A 12,723-nucleotide genomic window follows, 5' to 3' on the forward strand; every position below is an offset into this window, starting at 1 on the left:
CCTTTTGCGTGCGCAAACGTAAAAAGGTGGAAATTTTGCCAAAAACACATTGTTCCAGTTAATTAACCTTTAGCTACTGAGGTGAATTTAATTTCACGTAAACACTGACGTGGGGGCCTGAGAGGCCCGTACATATGTGTGCTTATATTTAAAAATATATAATCTTTTTAGGGTTTTATGTTTAATAATTATTAATAGTGGTTATATTTAAATACAATAAAACGATTTTATGTAAATTATTTGTTAATAAGTACGTATTATTTCAATGTTTAGAAAACATGTAGCATTTTTGGCAAAAATCTCATGAAATCATGATTCACAATGTTATCATGAAAAATATTCATAAATTCAACAAATCAACTTAGAATCTTAATTTTCAATAGTCTTTTTAGCTAATGATAAATCAGTAATACTAATATGAAATAGGGGGAAAAAAATTACACACATCAAATAGTGCGAATTAAACACAGTCTGGATAAACTTGCTTTGCTCAGTGAAGGAAGCAATACATGTTTTTAAAATGTGGATTTCATTTGAATCTTCAAAATACATGTATGGCACTTGGTTTCATCGTTTAAATCTTGATAGACAGGTACAGGCTTATCGTTTCCTAGCTTACGTGTTAAAAACTACTGTTCTTCTATTTTTCGTTAAATGCTGGTTATTTTTACTTCCGAGATACCGCTTTCTCTCGGACGACGTACTGTGGGCTCCATATTATAGATTTTTTCAAATTATTTCAAGAAAAGACGACAACTAAATGAAAACTATAGACAAAAAAAGTTACGCCAATACTGAGGTGGGGGCCTGAGAGGCCCACAAGAAACTTTAAAATTAATTTACGCGTGCAATCACGTGCACCGTTGTTGACATCCTCGGCGCAATGAAACTCGAAGGTACTAAAAGATTCGGGTGTGTCGTGCACGTGGGAGAGGTGAAATTCAACAATTTGACTTTTGCAAGGCCTGAGAGGCCCCCACGTCAGTAGTTAAAGGTTAACAAGGAGCTGATAGTAATAATAGAAGATGATAATTACCCGAAAGTACTGATCAATATTATGATAATAATATGTAAATTGCTTATTTGTTACAAATTAACGCAAATTCCATTATTTTTTAGACTTTAAGAATAGCTCTAATAACTAAACTGATAAATAAATAAATGATAATGATTTCCAAATTGACCAGTTAGTAGCCACTTGCATCCAGCGCCTTCCTGCCACCAATAATGCCTAAAGTCTACCCTAAAGTCTTAAAATGCGAATATTTAACATTGCGATTTCATAACTTAATAAAAAACATTATTTTCATCGTTTATCAGAGCTCTATTTAAGTTTCAGTGGAAGTTCTGTGATCTCGTCATGTAACTTCTCGACGTGGAAAATGTCTGGTAGGTCTCCCGATTTCTCAGTCTTCAAATCCCGTCTTATGGTTTTGTAGACCCTTAAACGAAATAATAAGAGATTTAATATTATGGGTATAAAGCATACAGCAATGGCACCTACACGTACTTCAACTAATCTTGGCGGAGCTATGTATGCCTATACAGTTAATGTCAGTTAACATAATTTGAACCGGTTGTTACTTTACCTAAAAGTCAGAAAATAGAAGATCTCCACAATGCTTAAGAATGAGAATCCCAAGAATAAGCCCAAAAGGCCGCCACAGATGCCAAGAAAATCAGTTATTCCAAATAATTCTGACCGATGTATAGCCATAAACATTGGTTCCTTGAAAAATATCTGCACACTTGTACTTTTTTTATTCCTAAAAAAATATTAATATTAAGTAAGCTTGTATAGGTAATATTACCTTACTTTGCTTGCCTTAACAAAATTCAAAGTTATACCTACGTACCGTTTGATATCTCTCAAGCCAAGCAACGACATAAGCAACCTCTTTCTTTTGTCTATCCGTATAGACTGAAAATCATCCAACTTATAGTCTGTTTTATGTATGTCAGCGTCATATTGTATGTAGTTGCATGATGGTAGACATCTGCAGTTTCGCAGGTTTATACTGCCTCCCATTGAAAAAATATCTAAAAATAAATTAAACCAAAACAAAAATAACTTGTTATTTGCCTGTAATACTGGTATTTGCTGCATAGCTCAGATTTTTATTGAAACTAACCATTAACTCTCATAGAACAGGATATTTGTTTCCATGATGAACAGAGTTTCTCGTTAGTCTGAACTGAAAAAAAAACATAATTTTACCAAATATCGTAAGTAGTTTGAAAAATACAAAAACTTTTAATCAAGACAATTTTACAGTGATTTAAATATTAACTAATACAAACATGGCATATAAGTCATGACGCAACCACACCGTGCGTAGGTGAAGTTTGTCAAACATTCTTGCCTGCAATGGTTGTAGGAATATATTTTAAAATATTTCAGCGGCCTCTCTTCTGGAAAGTAGCATTGTCGCCTGGAACATGAAAAATAACATTACCATAACCCTAAAATTAATAAATTCAGAAACAAAGCGGTTAAAGTATATTATAATTGCCGATATTTTCTCCATACAAAACGGCAATGTCGTACTTTAACACCTTCAAGAACAATGGTATTCTTGACACGTACACGTTTAATGCAACTGCTTTCAAATCTTCGCTGGTAGAAACTGCAGAGAATTCAACAGCCATGGATGATACTTGCTCTGGTAGAGCTGCAAAGTAGTAGGACCGCGCCTGAGGCCAATCGGCTGGGTGATGCAAATAAATCTGTTCAAAAAAGTGAGCTTTTTAGTTCATTGGAAACTAAATGAGCTAATAATGACTGATATATTGAGTTAAATTCTGTAGTCATGTTAAGCTGTTGTTAGTTTCAAAATTGTCTAAGGGTCACATTATTTGTTATATGGTTTAAAAATTACATAATTTCTTGTATCTAAGTATTAATATTTACCTTATAACCAGTAAATATTACATTACAGTTTTTATCTTTTTTGGATTCCCAATCAACCAGTTGCAGGCTTAAGTAGGGAGTTTCACCACTTTCCTGAGGAAGAAAAATAGCATAGTCAATAGCACGTTACCTATCAGCATCACCTGGCATCATTGACGCTGGGTCATATTGACCCAAGGCATTTTTAAACGTAATTATTTTTGCGTCCATTTTTTGGTTCGAGCGTTCGTGTAGCTGAAGATAACATTACAGCCCCCCCTACCCGCCCCGTAGGCCCGCTTAATGTGACGCCACTTGCGCAGCGAGATACACTTGCGTCAAATTAAAACGGGTCATTATGACCCAGAGTCATCAGTGGCGCGGTGATTTTGTGGCTTACTTTTTTATTCGCTTATATATATAGTGTTTAATGTTAATATCATAATTTTCATATCATATTTGAAATTATTTTCACGTCATTGACCCTGGTTAAAATTGTACTTAGAAAAACTACATTCAAGATTTCACAGTACTACTTACGCTGTCGTCTCTATATTATGTGCTGTTTTGATAGACATATTATTATTACGATTTATGGTGTGGTGGCCACAAAGTTAGCCATTAATACACTCGGCATCAAATAAATCGCACCTCCCTCGACAAGCACTTATCAAACGTATGCATCCCCACTTCCCACCAACATTGGTACCATTTGGAAGCCTAGTTCTAAACTTCATTTCATTAAAGGAAAGTTTTTTGTCCCGAAAATGTGTCTTTAAAAGGATCCAGAGTCACTTCTTCAAAAAATAGGTACTTACGCTTGAGCCAACTTTTATGGCTATAAAACTGTTAAATTGGGATTAATTGCTATCCATCTGTTAAAAAGGACATGTAAGATCATTATTTGGTTTTATAACCACAAAAATTGGTTTACTTGGTCCCATAGGTGAGCCCCCAGTGCGGCCTTTTTTCAAGTCACATTTATGGTACCTGTTAATTGTTTATAAAACAATTAAATGTGTTTTTCTTTAAGTTTATTTATTAGGCTTTCAAATAACACCAATATTGTTGGGGCACCATGATTGTGTCAAAAGAAAATCTTTAAAGTTCGCGTCGCGGGAGGTGCGATTTATTTGATGTTGAGTGTACATAGTATGAGACTAGATGGCGCTCTCAATCATTCATTATTGTATTTTGTCAAAAGAAGATTGTGAAATATTTTTAATAGACCAAAAGGTTATGATTTGCAACTGCCTTACATAATATACGTAAATTGCGTTACACTGGCATTAACTCTCTAATAAATAAAAATCTTGTTGATAATTCTTGAATTTATCTGTCAGGTAAAGTTATCTGGGATTTTAGCAGAAAGGTTGAGATCTGATTTATACTAGTTTTTTTTACCTGGCCACGATGTGGGTAGGCGTTTACATCATCATTGGTGTAGCCTTCAGTTAATGTCCAATTCCTTGCCTCATGTTCATTAAATGAGTATTTGTATTCTTTTTGTATACTGAAAATTAAAAAGTTCATAATATTATTTTTTTTCAGTTTTCACTGGAAAGTCAAAAGACTCTTTTCACACATAAAGTTCAACGCCGAAATATTATTAATCTACATGGGTAAATAGTAGATTACCCACTATACAGACACTAGCTTTTGCTCAAGGCTTCACCCACGTGAAACATACAAACTTCCAACACCCGTTTTGCCCCATTAGGGGTGAAGTTTCGTAAAACCGTTCTTAACGGATATTTACAATCATATCAAATACTAAGGTACCTTAACTTACCCTTGTAATGTCTGTATCTGTATAAAACTATTGAAATCGATCGAACTATTTATTATAATAATATAATTCTATCATGAAAGGAGAAAGTAATAAAAAATAAAATAAAATAAACAACGTAGGATTACTTAAAAGTAAAAACATCAGATACTTACCTATCGTAATTCAAAATATCACTAGCTGCTAAACCATTTATGTTAAAACAAATTCCTTCCTCCGTCAACACTCTTGTTACTAGTGTCTTGCAATTACTTCCCCCGAGATTGCAGCCGTAGAAAATATCCTCTACATCCATCGACACCTAAAGTTTCACATTATTATCACAAAGGTACAGAGTATAAACATTATAAAAGAGGTAATTAATAAAACGAAATGATGTTCATTCTATTAATTTCTACTTTGCAGAACATAAAATTGTATAATACTTAAACTCAACAAGTGATCTCTCATTTATACTACTACATTTAAAAATTAATGAATAATTTATTTAGCAAGCAGTCAGTTATCATCATCATCATAATCATCATCATTTCAGCCATAGGACGTCCACTGCTAAACATAGGCCACCCCCAATGATTTTCACAATGGCCGGTTGGTGGCAGCCTGTATCCAGCGCCTTCTTGCTACCTTTATGAGGTCATCGGTCCACCTTGTCGGTGGACGTCCAACGCTGCGCTTTCCGGTACGTGGCCTCCACTCCAGAACCTTGCTGCCACATCGGCCATCAGTTATGCGTACTGCTCATTGCCACTTTAGCTTGCTATCCCGTTGGGCTATGTCAGCGACTTGTTTGTTTACGAATCTCCTCATTTCTGATTCGATCTCGTAAAGGAACGCGAACGCCCTCTCGTAATAGGTATACACTTTGCCGGCTTTCATACGTTTCATAATCTTGGCACCGACTCCAAAAATATCAAACATGATAATTATTACTAATTCGTCCTAATTATAAGAAAGTGAATTATTTTTCTACTTTTTAGTGGATGTTTTTGGAGTCGGTTTTATCTTTTTGTTAAAATTAATATAATAAAAAACTCACATTTAACAATCTATCCATCCAGTCATCAGGTAGTTCTTTAGTAAGCGCCCCGTTTGGCCTGTCACAAAACAAGTTCACGGCACGGGCTGTGGCCATGGTGTCGTTTTCAATGACTTTACGACTGAAAATTGATTCAATGATTCAAAGAATCTTCCACCTGAACGTAAAGTACTCTTAATACTGTAGATAGAAAATTTTACTCAAAGAAAACATTTCTTTATTTTTTAAAAGAAATAGAACTGCATTCAAAGATTTCCAAAAATTTTCGAAATTTTTTTCGAAATCTTTGAATGCAGTTCGTTTTCTTTTCAAAAATAAAGGAATGTTCTCTGTGAGTAACATTTTATATCTACAGTATTAAGGGTACTTTCCCTCCAAGTGGCATTACAAAATTCTACCCTGTACCTATAATTAGAAATTAATATAATATTTATATTTATAATTAGAGAAATATCTTACTTACTGTTCTATATCTATGAGTATCTCCGTGTAATTAAACTTCTTAAATTTTATTGCAGGACAAATTGTTATCGCTGGGAACGGTACCTGAAACGGAAATGTGTGTTCCAATACACAATCTCAATCAATTTCAATCTAAGTTTGATCTTTGTACACCTATACATTATTCAAAGATTGAACTTTGATATAGATCGTTTCATCCACGATGACACACCCCACAATTTCTTCCGCTAATGGTTGAGTGTTATCGGTACACGCATAATCATCCATAAGTGCACCCGCACACTACAATAATGACGCTCGGATTGCTCGGATCAAACTCCCCGCACCTCGCGCTTCCCTCGACCAAAAATTGGTGGGGCGCTTCTTCGTGGATGATACGAACTATACCTACCTTAATCTTAATCGTACCTAATCAGTGCTGGTAAGTAAAAAACATTTCTAAATTATTATAATACTAGCGGCTGCCCGCGACTTCGTACGCGTGGATCCCGTTTTACACCCTTAGGGGTGGATATTCGTTAAATCCGTTCTTAGTGAGCACCTACGTTCTAAAAGGAACCCCCATGCAAAAGGGACTCCTAGCACTTGTAGTTTCTGAGATTTCGTGATGAGTCAGTAAGTCAGTCAATCAGTCAGTGAGACCTTTCGCTTTTATAAATAAAAAGCTTTCCGCCCGCGGCTTCGCGCGCGTGGATGACTGAACCCTATGTTTTTCCAAAATAAAATTTAGCCTATGTTACTTGTGTATAATCTAGCTTTCGAATGGTGAAAGAATTTTTAAAAACGGTCCAGTAGTTTTTGAGCCTATTCATTACAACCAAACAAACAAACAAAGTTTTCCTCTTATAATATTAGTGTAGATTAGGTAGGTAATTATAATATTAGGTAGGTAAATCTCATAAGAAATGTATCATGTGATCAACAATCATCCCTAATTTATTGAAGTCACCATTTATGTTATTACAATATTATTTAGTTTATGTGCCGTGATAGATATTTATTATTAAAAGTGACTGCAAGTCTTTTTACCTTATCAACGAAGACATGTCTATCGGAAAAGCTGACAATAACGGGAGACGTATTCCACTTATTCCAGACCTTTGATATCAGGTAGAAGGACAGCGCAACACTCACAATGAACGTGACGAGCCAGAATATCCTGAGGATAAAAGATAATAATAATATACATAGGTATAACAAAAATAAAGACTAAATAAATAATGTATAAACTGTGAAATATCAAGTTTTGCCCTAAATGTTTGTAGCGAACATACCTACTGGTAACTAGAACTCGAAACGCGCACTTGTAAAGAATAACGCTATTCCAAAATCGGAGCCTTTTTCATCACAATTCAAATCAAACTTAGTTCATCATGAGTTGTTATATCTATCGCTTATTTTTATGAAAGATATTATTATTATTGATTCCTCCTACAAAGTCCCTTCTTCAAGTTTTGAATTTTACAAATTTAGCAAAGAACAACGTCTTAAGTATCAGAAGGGCGATACAAAACTCACTGTATAAGACTTATTTCTATAAATACTCCTTACTTTTCAATAATATGAAGGCCCTTTTCAGTAGTATATCTCAGTCCATGAAGGGTTGTGTTTTTGGAATAATCTTGAAGCAGTTCTTTTAGAAGTTTTTTCTGACGTTTCCTCCGTTTCCTTCTGAGACACACCTCCCCGACTACTGGTCGCTCGGCCCCTTCACTGGAATTATATTTGTGTTAAACCTTCGCCAAATGCCATTATTATAGATCGTTTCATTCACGAAGACGCGCCCCACCCATTTTTGGTCGAGAGATGCGCGGGGTGCGGGGAGTTTGATCCGAGCAATCCGAGCGTCATTATTGTAGTGTGCGTGTGCACGCATGGATGATTTAGCGTGTACCGATAACACTCAAACATTAGCGGAAGAATGGTGGGGCGCGTCTTCATGGATGAAACGGTCTATACACCGAATTATAAATGTTAGTTTTAGATCAGTTCATACAGAAAGTTCTATAACTATTTTTAAAATTTCTTCAACAGTTAAAAAGGAAGAATTAGGCACAAAAAATGTAGTTACACTTTACACATTTTTACACAAAATAAACTCAGTAATCGGGGATGAAATTATTACCTACGACATAAACTTACTTCATTCTGAAAACTGCGACTTCAGACTTACACTTTCACCACACGAATGGAATATTTTCACGACCATTGCCAATTACGATTAATTAGGTCAACTATCCATTTTGTTAATTGCACGTTTTTATTCCCGTTACAAACCTCCCCTGGGCTGCACAAGGATAATTAATTTGTAATTAATTAGAAATTAAACAGCTTATTTGTACTACGGGAGTACCTACTCATGTTTTTGCTGTAGAATGTTACAATTAATTGCAGGTTCCCACGAAAGACTTTTTAATAAGATGATGAAAAAATGCTGAATTCAAGCAGGCCATATCGCTGACACACCAAAAAGCTTGGGTAGCTAGAAGGGTACATACCTAACTCTTTTTGTGACACAGCAACCCTATCTACAGTGGTAGCTAGAAGGGTACATAGCTCTTTTTGTGACACAGCAAACCCTGTCTACCTACAGTAAATATTAAATAGAGAAAATATTTTTTGATGGTTTGTTTGTATTGAAATTTATTTTATTTATTGTATAGAAACCTAACATTCCATTAATTTTAATTAATTTCATCAAAGTAATTACAGGAAATAACTGATTTTGTGTCAGAATCACTTATTAACGTAATATACTGACATGACGTATTCATCATCATCAATTCATTCAGTCACTGCTGAACATAGGCCTCCCCCATTGATTTCCATGATGACGAAAGATGAAAATATTTTAATGAGTAAAAGTCCAGCTAGATTTAAAATACTTTATTTTTAAGATAATTAATATATTAATTGATGCTTGTGTGTGAGGTTAAAGTTAAATATAGAATGGCAGATACAGAGTGTAACGAAAAGACGTGTGTTATACAGGGTGGCCAGGCAGTTGACGTTCTAAGCTAAAATTTAGATTCCTTACATCCAGGTGTATTTAAATAACCTCCATGTATGTTTTACGATTTTTATTAGGTTAAAAAGCAATAAAGTCGACTTGCTAGCTACTCATTTAATGAATGATTTATGATGCATTTCTCTATTATTGTAAACATAACATGACGGCCACTAAAGTACGACCGGACTTTCATAAAGTGATTGTTACACGTGCAAGTTACATTTACTAAGTAAACAAAGGGCCTAGTGAGAGTACGGATTGTACAGCGCCCCTAGCGGAAACGTTCAAAAACTAAATTTTTCATACATTTTTCTAACGCGTTCACTAGTGAGGACGTTTGGTCTAAACTCACACTCAGCCCAGTAGTTATGTAAGTGTGACATACACAATGTAAGTATGATCAACTTAGGTTCTTTCAAAATTCACAATTACAAATAAAATTAAATAATCAACAAATTTCAACATTGGTCAAGAAAATTACTGCATCATCATTAACAACATAATTTACCAACCTATTGTTTTACAATTTCATGCGATACTTAACCCGGCGAGGATGTGGCGGGGTCAATTTGACCCCACCCTTCTTATTTTTGTGTACAGTTATTTATCCCGCAGCCGTGTGCTGTTAAGAATCTCAGTAGCTGGATTGATTGAATTTTACTCCCCTTTGCATGACATTAGCGAGTAAACCGTTGCCGGTGAGAGGAAAAAGACGTCGTGAGCAAACGTAAAAAGTCGAAATTTTGTCAAGAATACCATAGGTACAAGACTGATTAAGAATATTTATTTTAATTTGAAAGCATGCTTATGACAGCTTCTAATACTGCTACTTAAGTTTCTTGATAAATATATTTGAATTACCGCTTAGTAGGAAAACATCTACAAAATTACCCTCCATATCCCTGACTTATACTTTTTGTACCACATCCTCGCCGGGTTAAAACTCTGTTTTTTTACCATGACGAGGAAGCTCTTGGCCTATATCTAACGTTATGTAAAGTGTTTAGACTATTCTCATCCTAATGGCCATTTCATCATCATCATAATTTCGGCCATAGGACGTCCTTTGGTGAACATAGGCCTCCTCCAATGATTTCCATAAAGACTGGTTGGTGGCGGCCTGCACCCAGCGCCTTCCTGCTACCTTTATAAGATTGTCGGTACACCTTGTGGATGGACGTCCTACGCTGCACTTTCCGGTACGTAGCTTCCACTCCAGAACCTTGCTGCCCTATCGGCCATCAGTTCTACGTACTATGTACCCTTCCAATTACCACTTCAACTTGCTAACGGGCTATGCCACTTGCCACTTGCCACTTGCCGGGTGGTAATAGTACTTCAGTATCGCATTGCTTCTGCTACATGCCTCAATAATTTGGACTACAGTACTGTTCCACAAAGTTCCAACCTAGGTAACGAAACTGGCTAACAGGAACTCTTGTTCGAGTTGCAATCAGTTTAGTGATTATAGTGCCATCTAAGTTAATTATTCTGCAATAATTAACTGAGGCATCTCAAAATCCATGTATGTAGTTATATCCTCTCGGTTTCTTCTTTAAAACATCAGAACATTAGGTATGTGATTATCCTTAATATTTTCAAATGTTTAACCATTCTTCTTTCAATATCAGTGTGAAGGGGACAAGTGAATCAAACAGATTTTGAATTTCCACTAACATGTTTCGCCTTGTGATTTAGACGTCCACTAGCTTTCCGTCCGCGGCTCCGCTCGCATGGAATTTTGTCTGTCACAGAAAAACTTTATTGCCCGCGTCCCTGTTTCAAAAACCGGGATAAAAACTCGCACCCTTAATAATATAGGGGCACAACTCAAAATTTTTGGTTTTTTACTTTTTGTACTAGAGAGGCATATTTTCGTCAGTTCTACAAGATGGCTTTCACAGAAATCGAAAACAATGATCAGATTAAAGAGTTCTACATTTTGTGCCCCTTCCATACTTTCATCTATCTTCCCGCTAGAAGGGCTGAATCAGAGACATGCCGATATTTGTCGAATCCGGCCCCCGCGACTGTGGTCCAATTTGGAGTTGTGCCTTTGTGTGACAAACTTTTAAGTAAGTGTTAGTGAGCTAAGTCTAATTAATTCCATATATTTCTAATAATATGTTACATTTTCATTTTTATTACATTGATAAAGTCCCGTTAATCATAGAAAATTATAAAATATAACTTTAACTTTAGTTAGGCGGACCATGGATGGGTGTTTGTAGTTAAATTTATAACTCTCGTATAAAAGTAATTTGCTTCTTGGTATTAATTTTCATACCTATTGGTTGATTAGGAGCCTATAGAATGTTTTATCGCAATGCTAAGAAATAAAGCGGTGGTTATGAAATACTTCCCGACAAATAAACTAATGATTTATAAAATAAGAGACATACCTACGTGTTAAGGCTATTAACGTTCGCTCGGGGCTCGGGTTGGCTTTTTTCTTTGTTTATTTCATGAATAAACGCACTAGTCAGCCAAAAGGTGAATTACTTTAATATGTTAGTGTTATAATTTATAATTATATTCTTTAATTTATTACGGTCACATAAATTGATGCTAATTAATCACTCAGATTCTGAGGACTGAGGATACATCGAATTTATTTTAAAATTATCTTTTCACGTATTAAGTTACTACAATTTTACTGATCAGCTATTAGACCTTGAAATTTTCAGTTTGTCTAAATTTAAGTTCTTAAGTGCTTTTTGTCTTAAAAATGTTAGTTCGTAATGTAATCTTGTGTTAACACCAGTTTTTATTCGTATGTGGTAAATATTGTACACAAAAGCAAAGAAAAAAGATCACGGAGTTTGTGATAACAAACCAAGCATACTCTGGGATAAAAATTGTACAAAATAATAAATATTGGGTGACCAATATCGTCGTAAACCTTGTGTACCTAGACTCTTTGCAATACTGAAGTCAAGCAGGACGTAAAGGGCTTCTATTTGGAGGGCCAAAGATATGTATTGAGCTTTCTAATCACTAAAATGATCAAAAGCAAAATGATGATGAGTACGGAAAAATTAAAAGCAGCTATCTTCGATGGACTGCAAATCCGTGCTCTTATAAAAGACTGTATTTGTAAACCATAAAACACAAATTGAATCTGAAGCATGGCTAAGGTGCTTTAGTAGTAAAATATTTTTTGGGGAATGTTAGAACACCAGAATAGATATTCTTGTGTTCAAAATTGGTTGCTAAAATCCTTCAAAAATTACACACGCCAATTTGAGTATTAAATTGTATTTTTTACAATAGCCATTTGAACTGATTCCCACATAATGTGGGTGATTATAGTAAGGGACAAGAAGAACGGTTCCTTCCACCAGGACAGCAGGATAGTGGAAAAAAGATACCTAGGTAACTGGCTGTTGGACTTTAATAAGTGATTATCCTGAACAAATCCATAACAGAAAACCTTACAGAAAAGTTTTTGTAGGTTTTTTCTTTATTTGATAATTTTTATAGGGTAAGAGTCCCTATCTATCTAAGTAAAAATATTTTGAATGCATAAAATT

General features: G+C 35.1%; 1 protein-coding gene and 1 long non-coding RNA gene across 2 annotated transcripts; both read right to left on the reverse strand.

Annotated features, from left to right (window-relative positions):
* Nucleotides 1-1,807: 1,807 nt before the first annotated feature.
* Nucleotides 1,808-4,607, reverse strand: LOC135074290 (pickpocket protein 28-like). The gene is made up of 7 exons (XM_063968569.1): nucleotides 4,585-4,607; nucleotides 4,295-4,403; nucleotides 2,912-3,004; nucleotides 2,588-2,727; nucleotides 2,302-2,432; nucleotides 2,133-2,195; nucleotides 1,808-2,040 (listed from the first exon to the last, which is right to left on the reverse strand). Exons 1-7 carry the CDS (start codon nucleotides 4,605-4,607, stop codon nucleotides 1,808-1,810), a joined length of 792 nt encoding a protein of 263 aa, XP_063824639.1.
* Nucleotides 4,608-6,199: 1,592 nt separating this feature from the next.
* On the reverse strand, nucleotides 6,200-7,880 carry LOC135074289 (uncharacterized). Its single transcript, XR_010257800.1, has 3 exons — nucleotides 7,732-7,880; nucleotides 7,210-7,339; nucleotides 6,200-6,264 (listed from the first exon to the last, which is right to left on the reverse strand). It is a non-coding gene; the product is annotated as an uncharacterized LOC135074289 (long non-coding RNA).
* Nucleotides 7,881-12,723: the final 4,843 nt, after the last annotated feature.

The sequence above is a fragment of the Ostrinia nubilalis genome, chromosome 8, assembly GCF_963855985.1.
Source record: "Ostrinia nubilalis chromosome 8, ilOstNubi1.1, whole genome shotgun sequence".
Lineage (NCBI taxonomy): Eukaryota > Metazoa > Arthropoda > Insecta > Lepidoptera > Crambidae > Ostrinia > Ostrinia nubilalis.